The sequence below is a fragment of the Cebus imitator genome, unplaced genomic scaffold (assembly GCF_001604975.1).
Source record: "Cebus imitator isolate Cc_AM_T3 unplaced genomic scaffold, Cebus_imitator-1.0 Scaffold390, whole genome shotgun sequence".
Taxonomy (NCBI): domain Eukaryota; kingdom Metazoa; phylum Chordata; class Mammalia; order Primates; family Cebidae; genus Cebus; species Cebus imitator.
In genome coordinates this window covers 1,785,523-1,806,469 of record NW_016107705.1, presented here as the reverse complement: position 1 = coordinate 1,806,469, position 20,947 = coordinate 1,785,523, and the positions used below count along the sequence as shown (strand labels likewise).

The window sequence follows — 20,947 nt, the reverse complement described above, 5'->3', positions numbered from 1 at the left end:
GCCATGAAGAACTGATATATTTAGTAGCTTTGTTCTCTCCAATATTATTAGTTTATTCTAAAAAGAAAAGTATTCTTCTTTAATTATTTTATTTTATTTTTGAGATGGAGTCTTGCTTTGTCCCCCAGGCTGGAGGGCAGTGGTGCAATCTCGGCTCACTGCAACCTCTGCCTCCTGGGCTGAAGCGATTCTCCTGCCTCAGCCTTACTAATAGCTGGGATTACAGGCGTCCACCACCACATCCAGCTAATTTTGGTATTTTTCGTAGAGAAGGGGGTTTCACCATGTTGGCCAGGCTGGTTTCAAACTCCTGACCTTTCAGTGATCCGCCTGCCTTGGCCTCCGAAAGGGCTGGGATTACAGGTTTGAGACACCGTGCCTGCTATTTTTTTGCCTAAAATTAATGTCATATTTTTAAAAAGGGATTGTTTGGTATAGAACTATAAAAGTTCGAATAAAAGCAAATAAGGATTTAGAAAGATATTCAAAGATAAGGAATACTGAAAACAGAACACATTAGCCTCAGTCCTTAGCGTAGCTCAAAATATAACTGAGAAACTGAGAAATAAACATGTAAGTAAAGACAGAGACTATGAGTCACTGTTAGAAACAAGAAGATCACTGAAACAATGGGCCTCTCTTGGTATAAGAGTGTTGCGACAACAAGCTCAGAGATAGCCATTATTTCTTGATAAGCAAACTTACAGACTTGATACCATAAGTTATAAATTTATACTGGCCAGGCACAGTGGCTCACGGCTGTAATCCCAGCACATTGGGAGGCCAAGGCAGGTGGATCACCTGAGGTCAGGAGTTTGAGACCAGCCTGGACAACATGGTGAGACCCCATCTCTACTAAAAGTATCAAGATTAGCTAGGCATGGTGGGGGGTGCCTGTAATCCCAGCTACTTGGGAGGCTGAGGCAGAAGAACTGCCTGAACTGGGGAGGCAGAGGTTGCAGTGAGTGGAGATTGTGCCACTGCATTTCAGCCTGGGCAACAAGAGTGAAACTACATCTCAAAAAAATTTTAAAAAATAATTAATTAATCTATACTAATCCTGTACTTTGTCATAAAAAATTGTTAAATCTATCTTGCTGAGAAGGTCAAAAGATTTTCCATAGCATAAAAAATTTGGCTTAAATTTCCAAGAAATATTTGTAAGTTTGAGACCAGAATCTGATTTTTTTTTTGGTGTAAAAATCTTTTCTTTCACCTAACACCATAACTGTTTCTCATTGAAAATCAACTTTATTCAACATAAGTTAACTTACTGTGACATCACTGACATAATTTTAAATAATTCAAAATTTTGAAAAAGACTGAAGCTTTTCTCCAAGTAAGAAACACAGGTAAAGGTATATTTCCTCTGTATTAGTCCATTTTCATGCTGCTAATAAAGACATACCCAAGACTAGGGGGAAAAGAATGTTTAATTGGACTTACAGTTTTACATGGCTGAGGAGGCCTCAGAATCATGGTGGGAGGCGGAAGGCATTTCTTACATGGCAGCAGCAAGAGAAAATGAGGAAGATGCAGAAGTGGAAACCCCTGATCAACTCATCTAATCTAGTGAGACTTATTTACTATCATGAGAATAGCATGAGAAAGACCAGCCCCCATAATTCCATTACCTTCCCCTGCCCCCACTCCACAACATGTGGGAATTCTGGGAGATACAATTCAAGTTAGATTTGGGTGGGGACACAGCCAAACCATATCATCCTCCTTTTAAAATATACTTTCAAGTAAAATAAAGTAATTAACAGATAACTTCACATCTCAATGAAGAATCTCAAAACAGTCAAATTCTAACTTTGATATTGGTTATCTTTATTGAGAAATACAGAGCTGCTCCTTTACACATTGCTAGAGACTTACACTGAAATAGTCATTTACAGACTTGTTGAATCTTATTTTTTATATTTTAGCCAAAATGTCTTATTTGTAGTTCTACCCCCAGAGTGAAACAGACTGAAATTGATTAAAAAATTCCTTGAGAGGGATAATTAAATATGCAATCCATTGCTCTTCAATTATTTTTGCCAAATTTTGTGAAGTCGTTCTCTGAATATGGAGATTTTAGCAGCCCAGGTACAATCATTCCTATGCCACTTTCCATAACCCATGTTCTTTCAAAGTGCAGTTTAAAACAAGGCCAATGACCTCATTGCTGAATTAAGATTTTGTTATTGTAGAAGCCTGAAAGGAAAATGTGACCTCAAAAGGGCAGAATGATTCTAGGATTCTCTGGTTATAAACATACCTTGAAAGGCATTTGCCATCCACCCACATCTTGCCTCTATTAATGTAAACTTGGGTAGATAAGTAGACTTTTTAGTGCCTCTGACTTGAAGTATTTTAACCACATCAGCAAAGTCCACCTTCATGTGGAGGAAGATAAAAAGGGGGGTAGGCATAAGACTCCCGTCTGCAAGCATTCCCATCCCACAGGCAGGAATATCCCCAGCACGAGAATGAGCGCATCAATTTTCCTAAAATCTGATGCTAACAGACATCAGTTTCCTCTCACTCCTATCATGCTAATTCCTTCTTAACCATCAGCCTTCTGATTATAATTTCACTTCTAATATTGTATGGCTCTTGGGGGAGAAGCAGTGAAAAAACATAGATAATACAAACCTCACATTTTTTTGATGCTGTGAGTTTCTTATAAATTACCAAAGTAGTCATGAGAGATCAAGCTCACACTATTTCAGTTACTACCATAGATATAGTTCTCATTATGAGTGAAATTAGTTTTATAGCTTTCCATTTTTAAACATGTATGCTTTATGAGGAAAAAACCTTTGTTTACCACCTTTAATTCTTCTCTAATTTTGCCAGTCAAACCAATGGAAAAAAACAAGAAGCAAAAGATGGGTTAAAACTCCTATGCATTGCTTTTAGAAGAAACACATTACTATAACTTTGCCTCTGTCCAAATTATTCAGGTTCAGCCTCAGTCCCCATCCTAAGACCAGTTAGTCTATACAGGAGTGTTAGATCACTTTCCAAAAATCTCAAGGCTCTTATGAAAACATAGACCAAATAAATGAGTATAGTGCCTAGTATACGAGAAAGAATAATCAGTAACACCAAACTGCTGTTTGTCTTAAAAACACCATAATTTAATTGCTTTTATATCCTAGCATCTCCATAAATGCCATCAATTCACAATTCACAGTTTGGGCATACTGTCCAAGGAGCAGTCAAAATGTGAACCTTTACCTTATGACTCTAAGTTGGACATTATGCTGGATATAAGAAGTTATTGGAAAAATATAATTTTGTAGTAACTTTAAATTCTCAATGAATTTTAAATACTACTTTAAAATTACCTGTTCAATTATTTATAAACATTGGACATTGGTGGAACAGGAACTAGGTTTGCGTATGCATCCAATAGAGATAAATTAGGAATCATTCTTCAGGGACTGTCTTTCCCAACTTTCTTTTCCTTAAGAAAAAAACCTGACATGAGAAAGTCTAAAAGGAAAGTTTTAAAAACCAGGCAGTTTTTCCCCTATTAAATAGTTTCTACTCATATTCTACTTATCTTCTGAAAGCTAAAGGATGATGCCTTATTAGCTTTGAGTATTAAGAAATGACCTCATTCAATTTAAGTAAGTTATGAAAAAAATGCATTCTGAAGGGAAAGACAGATACTACTTCCTCAAATGAGGAAAGTTAATATCTAAATGTTATCATAAATAATGTAATTTTGCAACTAAAAGAATGATATGTATGATATACATGTATGTTTTAAAGATAAGTAGCACTTTTTAACCTGTAGCTTGTTCAGATACTAATGAACAAAAACATGTGTGTTCTCAGTCCCTTCTCCTCTAACCTAAACTTCTAGTTTCTGCTGTATAAGAAGTCTGCATGGTATGAAATGGGCAGTGTCATGACAGCACAAAATTAAGGTAAATGTAATGCTTAATGACTTCACAGAAATCTAGTTCTCCTGATCCATTTGAATAAAATAAAGTATTATTCACTTGCCCTCCGTGATTATATGTGTTAATGCATATCCATCATGCTCAATAGCTCATTTAGTACTTCTTACTGAATAGAAACTTTTAGGCTAATCCAGTTTTAAAATAAAGAAAGGTGTAAAAGCTAACAACATTATAAAGTTAGGAGTGATGTGTAAAAAATGTGAAAGAATTAGGACAAAATAGAATATAAAGCTTCTGTACCTATGAGTACTCATGGTTCTAGCACTGACAAGATGAGCTGCTAAAATTGAGATGTGTCAAGATTTACCGTTTCAGAGCTTGAGTCTAGGTTATGACAAGTCTTCTAAGCACTTAAAACTTAAATGAGTATGGAGTAGATAATGAGATTTTTTTTTTCTCTCTAAAATGTAAGCCTGATGAATGATGCTTGAAAACACCACCAGTCATTTTTATGAGTCCTCAGCAAAGCAATACAAGGCTTTTTTAGTTTTTATTGTTTGATTTTTTCTTTCTCTATACCTAAAAAGATTTCCTTTACTTTAGCTTTTCTGGGATGGTTACACCCCCTTCTGGAGAAAACATTACTTCCATAAACTTACATAGCTAAGATAACATACTTTCTTCCTACATAATAAATATCAAACTATAAATACAGTTTAGGATATAAATTATAAACATGCATGAATAATTTTATACACTAATTAGGATTTTAGGATTATTTACAACAACCAAAAGTACATACATGTGATAACGAATTGGTTACAGTTTATAAAAAGTCAAATTACAGATATTCAATTGTGCGTAACTTTTTAATATGAAAACAGAAAGTAAGTCCTGTAAAACATACACACACATACACATGCACACGCGTACACACACACACACACACACACACACACACACATACACACACAGTGTGGGAGGAATCTAAAATTAATGATATTTGGGAACCTTAAAAAAAAAAAGTAGGGCCCAGCGCAGTGGCTCACGCCTGAAATTCCAGCACTTTGGGAGGCCAAGGTGGACAGATGACAAGGTCAAGTGATCAAGACTTTCCTGGCCAACATGGTGAAACTAAAAATACAAAAATGCGGGCATGTTAGCCGATGCCTGTAGTCCCAGCTACTCAGGAGGCTAAGGCAGGAGAATCACTTGAACATGGGAGGTGGAGGTTGCGGTGAGCCAAGATCACGCCACTGGACTCCAGTCTGGTAACAGAGCAAGACTCTTTCCCCCCCAAAAAAAAGCATATTAGCACTAATGTTTCACTCAAATATTTTTTCTGTTGTTTGCAAGCCCAGTTGTCAAAGATTAACTTCTAACACCTGACAAGAATTGCATGAAAGTGTCTTAATTCTATTGAAAAATACCTCATCAACTGAGGTATTATTTTTATTAACCACTCTGAAGTATTTTTTGCCATGTAAAAAAGGATACACACCTAAGGCCCATAAACGTCTTCTTCTCAAGGAAGACGGTCTTGAAGCTACAATATTCAGTACTTGATAACTTAATCCCATGAACATATTATAAATTTGCATCAAAAATATCTATTTCCATATTCAATTTAAATGAGAGTCACCTTGAGTTGTTTCTTAGAATCTAAATGTAAAATGGAGAAATATCACCATTTACAAAGGAAACAGTAAAATGTTCTATGAAATATATCCAGAGAGCCCTTGAATCAAGCTAAGGGGGCCAGAGGGGAAGAGGACAAATAGGGTTGGAAGTGCACATTTCTCTGGGTAACAGTTACTATACATTGATTAAATATTTGGGATAAAAAATGATAAAAATTATATATGGCCTGTAATCCCAGCACTTTGGGAGGCCAAGGTGGGCAGATCACAAGGTCAGGTGTTCAAGACCAGCCTGACCAACATGGTGAAACCCCATCTCTACTAAAAATACAAAAATTATCTGGGTGTGGTGGTGTGCGCCTGTAATCTCAGCTACTCTGGAGGCTGGGGCAGGAGAATTGCTTGAACCCAGGAGATGGGTTGCAGTGAGCTGAGATTGTGCCACTGCACTCCAGCCTGAGCAAAAGAGAGACTCTGTCTCAAAAACAAACAAACAAAAAGTATATATGCAGCTTAAAAAAAAAACCCACTATGATGCAATTCAAAGTGCCTTCAACTCCAGTTTCTTTTATTTATTTATTTATTTTTGAGATGGAGTCTCACTTTGTTGCCCAGGCTGGAGTGCAGTGGTGCAATTTGAGCTCACTGCAAACTCTGCCGCACGGGTTCAAGTGATTCTCCTGCCTCAGCCTCTAGATTACAGCTGCAAGCCACCATGCCTGGCTAATTTTTGTAATTTTAGTAGAGACAGGGTTTCATCATATTGGCCTGCTGGTCTTGAACTCCTGACCTCAGGTGATCTACCCGCCTTGGCCTCCCAAAGTGCTGGGATTACAGGCATGAGCCACAGCTCCCAGCTCCAATTTCTTATGCTGAAATTTTATCAGTAGCTTTAAATAACAAAGTAGCAGGTTTAAAAAAAAAAAGGAAACCTTCAAGAAACAACAAAAATAATTTTAAAGGTTGATACTAACAAAATCTCATCTTTATTCCAGACTCACATGTCTGACTACATAAGAATTCTATCTGAAGTTTCCATGCGTCTCTAACCTAATACAGCAAAACAAACTACTGTTACCCACTCTAGCCTACCCTCCCAGTTTTTCTCTCCCAGTTTTCAGAATATTTGTAAATACTGCCATCATCCAACAAGCCAAAGATTAAACTGATACATCTGTTCAACAGAAGGCATGATGAACAAAGCTAACAGACAGATGATGGAGTTAGAAAAGATATTCTGTAATGCTAAAAACTGATGTGATAGTCATATTTAAAATATACAAGGAACAGCTACAAATCAGTTTAAAAATACATCATCTATATATAAATATGAGTAAAATCTAGTAACCATAGGAAGAGGTGTTCAGACTCAATAGTAATTGTAGAAATTTAAATAAACACAATGAGTTACCACGATTCCTATACACTTATATCCAGAAATTTTGAGAATATGAAGTATTGGTGGGGAAATGGGGCTAATTTTAACACACAAACACAAAAATATAAGTTGCTGGTCTGCTAAAAGCATTCCAGACAGCAATCTGACACTAGTCAAATAAAACAAGTACATGTCCTACATTCTAATAATTTCTTTTCTAGCTAGATAGCCCAAAGAAATACATAGACCCTTAAGGGCATATATGAGAGTCTGTTTGTTACATTATTTCTGGTGGTAGAGCTGAGGGGGGTTGGGGCATAAGATTTTTAAGCAATGTAGTGTCCATCAGAGAGTGGATGGGCAAATGTACTAGTTGTCCATCACACAGGGCTATTGAAAGGAAAAGAATCAATGTATATATAGCAAAATAGATAAATCTTAAAAATATAATGCTGAGTAAAAAAGATAGTCAGAAAAGACATGAAGGAAGCTTAAATTTACATCACTAAACAAGACAGTCTAAAAAGACTACATACCATATTATTTCAATTATGCAACAGTCTGAAAAAAGAAAAACTATAAGAACAGTAAAAATATCAGTGCCCCTGGTGTATGGTGAAGGTGGGGAGCGATCAATATGTGAAGCTCAAGGAATTTTTTTAGGGTCTTGAAATTATAAGGTATTGGGTGCCTACATGATATTATAGGGTTTATCAAAACTTACGGAGCTTTACAACACAGAGTGAACTTCACTGTACTCAAATTTTTAAAAAGTCATTTAGAATATCAGAGAATCTCTGCAAAAAATGTAGACTGTGACAAGAAAATCTAAAAAATGTAGACTGTGACAAGAAAATCTAATTGTATTACAAATATATGGAACAACCTCATTGTATAGGGTAAGAAAGGTGCTGACCTAACTTTGGAAATGAATAGAATTTGTAAAACTAAAGGCAAAAGGGTCCCCACATAACTACTGCACTCTAGGTAATAAAGTTGTTTCCTGCAGGGGTACAGGTTAACAATTCTTATATCCACATCCAAGTTCCTCATCTCCAGCTGAGACTATCTTAGCCTGGATTTCATTGTCCGTATCATTATCAGCATTTTGGTCAAAGCCATTCAACAAGTCTCTAGAGAGTTCTAAACTTTCCCACATTTTCCTCTCTTCTCCTGAGCCCACCAAATTGTTCCAGCCTCTGCCTGTTACCCAGTTCCAAAGTTGCTTCCACATTTTCAGTGCCCCACTCCCGACGCCAATTTACTGTGTTAGTCCATTATCACAATTTACAGTATTAGTCCATTATCACAGTTTACTGTGTTAGTCCATTGTCCACAATTGTGCCCCGCTCCCAGCACCAATTTACTGTGTTAGTCCATTATCATGCTGCTATAACATGCATTCCTATACACCAATAACAGACTTAAAGAGAGCCAAATCAAGAACAAAATTCCATTTGCAATTGCCACAAAGAGAATAAAATATCTAGGAATACAACTAACAAGGAAAGTAAAGGACCTCTTCAAGCAGAACTACAAGCCACTGCTCAACAAAATAAGAGAGGACACAAACAGATGGAGAAACATTCCATGTTCATGGTTAGGAAGAATCAATGTCGTGAAAATGGCCATACTGCCCAAAGTAATTTACAGATTCAATGCTATCCCCATCAAGCTACCAATGACCTTCTTCGCAGAACTGGAAAAAACCACCTTAAACTTCATATGGAACCAAAAGAAAGCCCGCATAGCCAAGTCAATTCTAAGCAAAAAGAACAAAGCGGGAGGCATCACACTACCGGACTTCAAACTATACTACATGGCTACAGTCATCAAAACAGCATGGTACTGGTACCAAAACAGAGATATAGACCAATGGAACAGAACAGAGGTCTCGGAGGCAACACAACATATCTACAACCATCTGATCTTTGACAAACCAGACAAAAACAAGCAATGGGGAAAGGATTCCTTGTTCAATAAATGGCGCTGGGAAAGCTGGCTAGCCATGTGCAGAAAGCAGAAACTGGACCCCTTCCTGACACCTTACACTAAAATTAAATCCAGATGGATTAAAGACTTAAACATAAGACCTAACACCATAAAAACCCTAGAAGAAAATCTAGGCAAAACTATTCAGGACATAGGTGTAGGCAAGGACTTCATGACCAAAACACCAAAAGCATTGACAACAAAAGCCAAAATAGACAAATGGGACCTAATCAAACTCCACAGCTTCCGCACAGCAAAAGAAACAGTCATTAGAGTGAATCGGCAACCAACAGAATGGGAAAAAATTTTTGCAGTTTACCCATCTGACAAAGGGCTGATAACCAGAATTTACAAAGAACTACAACAGATTTACAAGAAAAAAACGAACAAGTCCATTCAAAAGTGGGCAAAGGATATGAACAGACACTTTACAAAAGAAGACATACATGAGGCCAACAAACATATGAAAAAATGCTCATCATCACTGGTCATCAGAGAAATGCAAATCAAAACAAAATTGAGATACCATCTCACGCCAGTTAGAATGACAATCATTAAAAAATCTGGAGACAACAGATGCTGGAGAGGATGTGGAGAAATAGGATCACTTTTACACTGTTGGCGGGAGTGTAAATTAGTTCAACCATTGTGGAAGACAGTGTGGCGATTCCTCAAGGACCTAGAAATAGAAATTCCATTTGACCCAGCAATCCCATTACTGGGTATATATCCAAAAGATTACAAATCGTTCTACTGTAAGGACACATGCACGCGAATGTTCATTGCAGCACTGTTTATAATAGCAAAGACCTGGAACCAACCCAAATGCCCATCAACGATAGACTGGATAGGGAAAACGTGGCACATATACACCATGGAATATTATGCAGCCATCAAATACGATGAGTTTGTGTCCTTTGTAGGGACATGGATGAACCTGGAAACCATCATTCTCAGCAAACTGACAGAAAAGCAGAAGATCAAACACCACATGTTCTCACTCATAGGTGGGTGTTGAACAATGAGAACACATGGGCACAGGGAGGGGAGCACTACACACTGGGGTCTGTTGGGGGGAAATAGGGGAGGGACGGTGGGGGGTGGGGAGCTGGAGAGAGATAGCAAGGGGAGAAATGCCAGATGTAGGTGATGGGGAGGAAGGCAGCAAATCACACTGCCACGTGTGTACCTATGTAACAATTTTGCATGTTCTTCACATGTACCCCAAAATCTAAAATGCAATAAAATAAATAAATGGGGGAAAAAAAAGAACTGTCAGAGACTGGGTAATTTATAAAGGAAAGAGGTTTAGTTGACTCACAGTTCCATATGGCTAGATAGGCCTCAGAAAACTTATAATCATGGTGGAAGGGGAAGCACATCCTTCTTCATATGGTGGCAAGAAGGAGAAGTGCCATGCAAAGGCGGAAAAACTCTGTATAAAACTATCAGATCTTGTGAAAACTCACTCACTATTAGGAGAACAGCATGGAGGTAACTGTCCCCATGATTGAATTACATCTACCTGGTCCCACCCTTGACATATGGTGATTATTTCCACTCAAGGTGAGATCTAGGTGGGGACACAGAGCCAAACCATATCACTCCCTATATTAGAACTTCTCCCCACAAACATTTTTTTAACTGTTCTGATTACAGCTTTAGAATTAATTACAAAAATGCAGAGAACACAGAAATTAAGTGACATGATACCATAAAATCAGTTCAGATTTTGTAAAACTCCACAGAACAAATGACAAGGTTTCTTCAAAAAAAAGTTAAAGTAGAAAAAGAAGAAGAATACAACGAAGAACAAGAAGAGGAAGAAGAGGAAGTGGAAGAAGAAATGGAGACTTAGGGAGACTTGCAGATTAAAACAGATTTCAAAAAAACAGCCAATTGCAATGTGTGGACGTTGTTTGGATCCCTATTCAAATAACAAACTATAAATTCCTTTTAAACCAATGGAGAAAATATAAACAACATATTTTATCATATTAGGTAATGGTTTTTAATTTTATTTAGGTGTAATAATGGCACTGTAGTTATGGTTTTTAAGAGTCCCTTTCTTTTGATGGTATGTATAAAAATATCATTTAAAATAGTCATTAAAATATATTTTGCAAATCACATACAAAAATGAAGATAAAATATGATATATTATAATGGTTTCTTATGTAATGTAAAGGAAATCCTAGAGGAGACTCACAGAAAAAAGAATCAGCAAATCCAAACCAAGCAATGAAACAAGATGATGAGTGATGATAACGTGCCATCAAATAAGAAGCATGATTAATACAACTATTTCCATTAGAAGCCCAAAGCAGAGAAACCAAACAAAAGCAAAAAACAACACAACAATGGTAATTTCATGTGTATGGCTTCAAACATTTTAACTTTCATGAAAATTATGTGAATCATCATTTAGTCTTACAGATGAAGACACTGAGACTGAGAAAGTTCCTCAGGATTGGCAGTCTGTATAACACCACAGTCAAGCCTCAAACTTCCCTCTCAGAGCCAGAAGCCCTATGACACCTAAACTTGGATGAAGTAATTTAAAATTTCCAGTCTTAACAAACCATTGGATTGTGACACCATGTTGCTTCTTCATACACTCACTCATGAAATATCTCTGTTATAATTAAATATCATATGCAGTCTCCTTCTAGTTCCCTTTCACAATTCTGAATGCTTCCCTTTCTTTTGGTCCTCTTTAGAAGAACCGTGTTACAATAAACTTTTTTCTCACTTCTACACATTTTTTAGAGTTTTTAACAAGAGAAGATGTTGAAGTTTGCCAAATGCTTTTTCTATACCTATTGAGATGTTCATGAACATCTTTTTACTTGAAAATTTGCATTTATACCCAAAAAAGAAGCTCTTCTTTGGGTATAAATGCAAATTTTCAAGTAAAAAGCACTGTAGATAAAAGCAATAGAGGATGAAAATTTGAGCATCAATTTATTAATATTGCACATCAACATTTTATGCTAAGTTCTAGTTAGAATCTGGTTCATAAGTTGTTTTAAATGAAGTGTATGTTAAGGACACGATAATTTTTTTTAAAAAATTATACCCTATTTAGCTTTAGAAATGAAATTCTTTAAGATGGCCAGGATGACATGCATTATTAAGTGTTGCTGCTAAGAATCTTAAAGCCATATTTAACACTATTCAAAGTTCTGTCAGGAATATAGCTGCAATGAACTGTCATGAATACAGTGCTTTAAAGGGCAGCAATCTGTACGTCTAAGATGTAAGTTCAATGAACACAATGTAATATCTGCATACTGAGTTGTATCTATGGCAAATTGGTCTAGGCTCTTGTTAAAAACAGCTTCAATTTGTTTTTCTCAGGGAGAGGATAATGTAGCAATTAAGAGCATAAAACAGTGTCTGTGTGACCAGAATACCTGGTACATGCCATCTCTGCATCTTACTAGCTGTAAATAATACTTTATGCTTCCGTTTTTCACCGAGAAATTGGAAAAATAAGAATAGCTACTTTATAGAATTGTTGTGAGCTTATTATACAAGTTAACAAAAAACAAAAACAAACAAGTTAATACACATAATCACTCACTCAGCATAGTGCCTGACACATGGTGAGACTCAGTCAGCATTAGCCATGATAATCAATTTCATTATCAATGAAGGGCCTGGCTGTTCCCCACATTTGATAACTGTTACTGATAACTAAATGTGAAGCTCCTATCTATGAAGATCACTAAACCCTCTCCATGCTGATAGGCCAATGAGGTATGTAAGAATTTGTCTGAAATAGCTGGTTCCCAAGTAGAAGTCTATGGATAGACAGGATCAGGGCTTCTACAAACTCTTCAGATAATATTTAAAATTTTAAGTGCATTTATAAAGGTACATTTTTATGGAGAGAAGGTTGACAGTTTTTATCAGATTCTCAAATGGGCTTGTGACCCAGAAAAATTTAAACTCTAAAAGATAAAATCCAAACTTTTTCCCTGGCACAGGACCTGATATCTTATTGCTTCTCTGCCCACTGTTTTAGCTTCTTCTACCACCATCTCCTTCTCTTCTCTCCCAGAAACAACAGGTTTTTGACAGTTCTCCCAAATAAACTGTACAGTGTCTTAACTGCACACAGTTTGCTCATCTTGTTCCCTCTTGGGGTCTCCTGACCCCTTCCCTCTTGGTAACTCTGATTCTTCTGCCTATTTTGAGGCACACTGAGGAACGCCCTCCTCCAGAAATCCTTCCTATGCTAGTCTGTGGCATGGTATGTTGTGCTTCTCTGGTCTCCCATAATATTCCGTACATACTTGTAATACTGTTTTTTTTTTTTTTTTTTTTTTTTTCAAATCTCATTCTCTAGCATTGCTCTATTTAGTGAAGAGACTGTTAGCTTTTTGAAAGTAAATTATCCATCCTCAATCTAGCCAAGTGCCTGATACAAATAAGTCCTTAATAATATTTTGATTGAATGAATACATTTAAAAAATTGTTCAACGTCTTTTATTTTCACTGGTTTTCTCTGCTCCTGGAAATACTATATAGTATGAAATATGCTCAGAAAAAGAATGTTAAGATCTTTTCACAGCTTTCAATAACTATTATCAAAATTTCAAAGCCACTTCTTAATAGGCTAGCATCACTCAGGAGAAAATCAATCTTTCTCCACTGTCCCTTGAGCAAATTTTTGTACATTAAATTTGCCTGATAAAATAAGACCAATGTTCTATACTCTGTGCCTTTTACCTTGAGGACTCCTACTATGGATAAAATTGGCTTACTGTCATAAGACAATTGGAAAGGCCAGTGTGTCCACAGTTAATCAATTTTGGGGCTCCTCTATCATCATGCCTTTTTCTAAAAAGGTACTCCTGCCTGGGCAAAAGAGCAAGATGAAGAAGGCAAAGGAAGGGAAAGGAAAAGGAAAGGGGCAGGGAAGCCTACTTATCTGTTATAGAAGAATTTTATGGTCTTTATAGGTTATATTTGCTTAATTCATTTACTTTTTAAAATTAATTCATTTTTCTATATTGACTGGCATTATACTAGGCTCATGAATCATGTTTTTGGAGACAGAACTGTGGAGTGGAGAGAGTTAAAGGCTCTAACAAGGTTCTGAAATGTGGCTTTATCACTAACTGAGAGAATAACCCTTGATAAGTCCCTTCACCTTTTTAAAGAACCAGTTTGCTCATCTTTAAAACTGGGTCATATCACCTCTACCTCATAAAGTTGCTTTGAGAATAAAATTGTTCTTAATAGGAATCTACATAGAATCACCTGAAGAACACCTTCAAAACATACATGTCCATTAACTCGAAGCATGCACTACACAGTATGGGTTTCCAGTATGTTATTTCAAAAAGCAACACATGCATAAATCATGGTCCATTTAGGTACATCCACACAGTAGAGTACTAAGCAGTCCTAACAGAATAACAAGGACGACTGCATAAAAAGTAGTCTCCAAAATAAAGTGAGTGGAAAAAAGAAAGAGACAAATGCTTATAGTATACTAGATTTTTTTATTAAAAAGAAGAGGAAAGGGAAATATATAATCCTTTTAAAATATTTTGTGCAAGAATTTCAAAGATTCTCAAAGAGTATGGTGGTAGTAAGAACAGGAATGAAACCAAGACATCTCCTGAAGCTATCTTTTTATTGACCTTTGCTGTCTGAGCTATGCAGTTACTTTAAATAATAACTGCAGAATTGAAAAATAAAGCCTTATAACTTCAAATAAACTGCAACAAATGAATCTAATATTTTAATAAATTGATATCATAACCACAGAAAGCACAAAACTTTGTATTTCAGGTGACAAATTTTAGAGACAATACTCTGCCTGAGATATAAATTAACTGCAGAAACACTTCCAAAGAAGTCTTTAATTTCACTCAGTTTTACTGTTTGTGTTAATATGAGTATTCTAATTTTTAAACTAATTACTGTATAGTATAGTATAGTATAGTACAGTACAGTACAGTACAGTACAGTAGAAAACAAATATGTTATTCCAAACTGAATCATGCTTGTAATCCCAGCACTTTGGGAGGCTAAGGCAGGTGGATCATGAGGTCAAGATATCAAGATCATGCTGGTCAACATAGTAAAACCCCATCTCTACTAAAAATACAAAAATTAGCTGGGCATGGTGGCATGCACCTGTAGTCCCAGCTACTCAGGAGGCTGAAGCAGGAGAATTGCTTGAACCCGGGAGGTGGAGGTTGCAGTGAGCTGAGATTGCGCCACTGCATTCCAGCCTGGTGACAGCAATATTCCATCTTGAAAAAAAAATGCTGTATGAAAATTTTCATAATTAAAAATTGAGAAAAAGCCATATAATTGTTTCAATGCTGATATGCATACGGCCCCACTCAAAACTCATCTTGAATTGTAGTTTCCCAGGTGTTGTGAGAGGGACCCAGGGGGAAGCAAATGAATCAAGAGGTCAGGTTCTTCCTGTGCTGTTCTTGTGATAATGATTAAGTCTCACAAGATCTGATGGCTTTACAAACGGCAGTTCCCCTACACATTCTCTCTTGCCTGCCACCATGTAAGATGTGCTTTTGCTTGTCTTTCACCTTCTTCCATGATTGTGAGGCCTCCCCAGCCATGTGGAACTGTGAGTCAATTAAATCTCTTTTTCTTTAAAAATTACTCAGTCTTGAGCATGTCTTTATTTGCAGTGTGAGAACAGACTAATACAAATGCTTACTCCTAGGTGAACTTCTCAGTGTACAGAAGATAGATAAAACTGGTTATTTTTTCTTAATCCTTTTGGAGCGTTCCATATGTATCCAATAAAATTTAGAGAGTAAGTGTGGATTCTTATACATGAAGAAAAGGTATAGAAGTAGGGTTCTGAAAATTCCTAGATTGTTGATGGGTTTACCACGCATTCACCATGTTGTTCTCTGCACAGTTTCTTCATCCCAGAAGTAGGAAAAATGTACCTAGCCGCTTACTTACAAGGGTTGCTGGGAAAATCAAATGAGATGACGATGAAGGTAGTTCATAAATTGTAAAAGTGTTAAGTGTGTAAGTAAAGTGTTAAGTATGTAAGTAAAAATGTTATTATTTTTCTAGTTTTCTATCCCTTTGGATACAGAGGATATTTTCTAAATCATGCATGGTAATCAAGAGATTTAGTATACTAATATTCAGTATATCTTGTGTTTAGACTATCCAATCAACTTAACATTTTATAAGCAGTTTCTCAGTCTACTTCAGCAAACAATATGAACTTGGGATTACCTCTCCTCTTCTATGTTTATTGAAAATAAGTTTCTCTCTGTGTGTGTGTATGTCTATCACCTTAGGTTATAACCTGCTAACCTGCTTTCAGACTCTGAAACATTTTTAAGAAAATATTTCACTGTTATATTATTTTGTATATTTGTAAGTCAAATATCATAATTCAGATAATAAAGTCATGAAGAACTAAGTAGAGCTTTTAAAAGACACACATAGTAGTTTTCAAAGAAAAAAATCCTTCCCCATAGACCTGAGATCTAGAATCCTTACTTTCCTTTTTCTTAGTAAAACTGTGTTCTTTGGTGTGTGTGTGTGTCTCTGTGTGTGTGTGTATGTGTGCGCGTGCGTACTTCTGTATTACATGTGTTCTATGTGTATGTATGTATTATGGGGGAGGGAAACATCTTACACAGCTCCTTGGAAGGGCTTCAAAAAACCTAGGGTGAATGTGTGGTGTGAAAAAGTACCCTCCAGCCCCACCAATCTTAACTTAATTTTATTTGTATAAATTTCACACTTTTTCTTCATTTTTAGTTTTGATCACTTTCAGAACAAACAAGATCAAAATGTTCCCAAATTTGGAGGAAAAAACCTTAATTGATGAAGGAGTAGAAAAACCCCGCTGGAGCTGTATGGAGCTCTTTATACAGAAACTTTCACTTATGCCAATCTTCTTCCCAGAGGCTCATTTCATTTCCCTGCTGGTAACACTCAAATCACTTCACAGTTCATTGATAACTGCATTGGCAACTTTTTGTTTTCAATCAAAGAATGATGCTGCAGCAATGCTCAATTGAACTAAGTATACATGACACAGTGTACCTGTGTCCTTGCCACAGAGGACTGTGGGAGGGGGGATAAAGGAAACGATGACATCCTGCATCCAATATTCCATTACTTTACCTAGAATTGGATTATGATAAATTATGGTGACAGAACTCAGACAAATGCTGATGCCATCTTTTCTATTGTTGTACCTGCACACAGCACTCTTATGGATTGCATCAAGTCTCCAAAACCGATTCTCTGTCACTCATGGTTGAAAATGAAAGGCCAATGTACAAATAAGTTTTTAAACAATTTCCATGAAGATTGAATTTGGTATTTCCTCCCTTACTCCTCTGGAATCACTGAGGGTTACAAGAGGTTTTTGCTGATGAACACCTTTCTATAAATCTTCCTTGGTGAACGACTTCTTTAAGGTCAAAGAACCTCTATGCTGTGTGGGTGAGAGGCAGGTACTAGGGAAGTATTTCACTCCTTTCTCCTTGAGATATCATCACATCCAGGTTGCTTTAAGGCCCACTACCATTATCCTCATGTATTTTCTCAGCAGTAGCATGCTACCAACCATCAAAAAAAAAAAAAAAAAAATCACTACCCCAAGTGAGCATCCAAAACACAAGGAAAAAAAAAAACATGTCAAATGGGAAATAAGTGGAGCAAGTTACAGCCTCTAACTCTTAACCAGGGATGTCCAGGTAACCCACATTTTATAAGAAGGCAATACTGGATGCTTCTGGTAATGGAATACAGCATTTAAATTATCTAAAACTTCCTAGTTATTTAGACTTGGCTAGCATTAGATAAACTGTAATAATTATTATTTCATCTTTTATCAAACTATACAATTATATGTTTTTTTAAAGTTTAAAATACAAGAAAAGTTATAACTCAATAAATTTTGTTATAGGTTTAGAGTATTTGAGGCCCACAGGGGGGGAAAAAAAACATTTAAAAAAGTACTTGGTTGGTCTTAATGTTCCTCCCCCACTTGCCTCTCAATTCATCTACTGAAACTAATCACCAATGTGATAGTATGAAGATGCAGAGCCCTAGGAAGATAATAAGGTAATGAAGACAGCGTCCTCATGAATGGGATTAGTATCTTTATGAAAGAGGCCCTAGAGAGCTCAGTTGTCCCTTTCACCATGGGATAATACAGTAAGAAACAGCCAACCAGGAAAGGAGCCCTCACCAGACACTGAATCTGCTGGCGCCTTGATCTTGAACCTCCATAGCTATGAGAGATGAATTTCTGTTGTTTACAAAACCAAGTTTATGGCATTTTGTTACAGCAACCTGAATAAATGAAGAAAAAAGATGATAAAAATGATCCAATGAATGAAGTTTAAAGAGTTTATTTGGAAATGCTGCATAGAAGACAAAAAAGTAGGGTTTTAAAAGACAAGAATGACTTAAAATACATTTTAAAGTGTACAGTGAGTTCAAAAAATCAGAGAAAAGAGTAGTTGTGGTCAGTTTGGACCAGTTTTCCCTAGACAAGAAAAGGAGAGTTAAAGGTCTAGCACAGAGGTCTACCACGCCTTAGCCCCCTACACCACAGATGTTCAAGTAGAAGAGGTAAGGAAGGGTTTATAAGAGATACGGAGCTTGGGGTTGAGCCAGGAGATTCTTTTTCTTCTTTTTTTTTTTTTAAGAAAATATTTGTTAAAAGTAGGGTGAAAAGTACTTCTCCAGTGTATGCTGCTATAATTAGTGTCCATAAATATCTGAGACATTTTACAGAAGTACAACATGGCAGCTGCACTCTCAGTCTTGCTGTGCAAGATATAAAGATAAAATCCCAAATATACATGATATGGTTTTGTTTTTAACCTGAAAAAAAGGTCTTACAAAAATAGTTTTATAAGCCATTATTGGTTCCCAGATTAGTACAAAAATTCAGCTTCTATAGGGTAACAACAAAAAAGGGTAAACAATAATACAAAAAAAATGTATTTCAACTGCCCTTCCCACTTAATACTCAACTCATAGTAATACAGTTTTTACACATATTGTGCCATGAAAACTGTACCTTATCAAATTCCTTCCTGGCTCTCAAATCCATTGTATCCTGTTTATTTTTGACATTCAAGCTCATCACTCTTTTGCCTTTTTACATATTGACAATTTTCAAGGTAGATCTCCAGGCCAGACCATGTTATCCTTTTAGGCAATTCTATTTGGTTCCAGAGAGAGATCTTTCTCTTTATACATTAGAGTCAACTGGCCATCTTCCCATGTTCATCTGCTCTTCTTACCGGCTCTATCTTAAAGAAGGACAGCACCCAAGCACCCAGTTCCTTAATGCTGAATGCAGGTATTCCACTGACTCCTCTGCATTTCTACAGTGAAGACTTCTGAGCACACATCCCAGCCAACTCCCTTATCTTTTCCTCACTCTCCTGTTTACTTACATTTACTCATCATTTGTTCCTTGGATTTCCAAGAAAATCGGTTGGCCTCTATCTCTTCTGTAAACAATCTATACTCTCATCAAATTAAACTTTTTAAATGTCAATCAAACGCCATTCCTTCGATTAAAAAACCCTTAAAATCTGGCCTTTGTTCTCAATATAGAGACCATTTTCCTGGGGATGCAAGCAAACCCTTGTGCTCTAGAGCCTGCTTCCCTCCAGATGCACCTCCTATGGCTCCCTGGGATTCAGCAGTTTGCTGTTCCCCAAATGTGCCAAGTTCTCTTGTTGCCTTATATTCCTTCCACATTAAATGTCATTATTCCTTTCTTTGCCTGACTTCTTAGCAGTCTTGAGTTCAGACACCATCTCCATATCAAACATATGGAGTCTTGATATCATCTCTTAGAAACTATTCAAGTCTCTTCAACTGATTCTCTGTCACTCATGATTGAAATGCAAGGCCAATGTTCACATAAGTTTTCTAACAGTTTCCATGAAGACTGAATTTGATATTTCCTCCTATACTGTTTTGGAATCACTGAGGGATCACCATAGGTTTTTGCTGATGAACATCTTCCTATGAATCTTTCTTAGTGAAGACTTCTTTAAGGTCAACGAGCCTGTACGCTGCATAGGTGAGTGGCAGGTATCAGGGTTGGGGACCACCGGCCCTGTATCCTATCTGGGTTACATGCTTTATTCCTGCTATCCCCCTAACCCCCAGTGTTTTATTACAATGTATTTCTGAATTTTAATATTTATTCTGTCTCTTGTACTAAACTGTGAGCAGCAGAATACAGGCAGTGCCTTTTACTTCCGTACTCTGAATGCCCACCACCGTGTCTATCACATCACAGGCATTTACAGAATGTTTGTTTCTGAAGCATTCTACTCTGTAAATCAACAAAACAGAAAACAAGAGCTATAAGATAGAGACAAGTGTGTAGTTTAACTTCTTAAATGAAAATCAGTTTAATAAAACATGGATAAAACCATAGAGAAAAATTTTCTATGCAGATTTAAAGGGGACACTAGGGGCCTGAAAAAATGAGAGTTGTATAGCTCTGGAATTTATTGTCTTATTTCATATTAAAAATATAAGGTTCGCCTGCTTATAATGCATGAGATTAACACATACTACAACAGGATAGGTTTTTGTGTGTGTTTTTTTTAATGCCATGTAGATGATAAGGAAAAAAAAGAACACAAAGGAAAGGGGAAATAAAAGAAGGAGAGAATGAGTGTTGAAGACTTTTCCCTGGAAAGCTGGGCAATGCTTAGAGAGAGGGAAAAGAAGAGGATGAAGGCCAGGCGCAGTGGCTCACGCCTGTAATCCTACCACTTTGGGAGGCCGAGGTGGGTAGATCACAAGGAGATCAAGACCATCCTGGGAAACATGGTGAAACCCCATCTCTAAAAAAATTAACTGGGCATGGTGGCACGTGCCTGTAATCCCAGCTACTCAGGAGGCTGAGGCAGGACAATTGCTTGAACCAGGGAGTCGGAGGTTGCAGTGAGTCAAGATCACGCCACTGTACTCCAGCCTGGTGACAGAGCGAGACTCCATCTCAAAAAGAAAAA

The 20,947-nt window shown here is 36.8% G+C and overlaps 1 protein-coding gene across 1 annotated transcript in view; it reads right to left on the bottom strand.

Annotated features, from left to right (window-relative positions):
* Positions 1–11,537: 11,537 nt before the first annotated feature.
* TPK1 (thiamin pyrophosphokinase 1) overlaps positions 11,538–20,947 on the bottom strand; it is a 245,793-nt gene continuing 236,383 nt past the window's right edge. The window contains exon 9 of the mRNA XM_017508327.2: positions 11,538–11,580. Coding sequence (XP_017363816.2) covers positions 11,538–11,580 — 43 coding nt within the window. The remainder of the gene's footprint in view (positions 11,581–20,947) is intronic.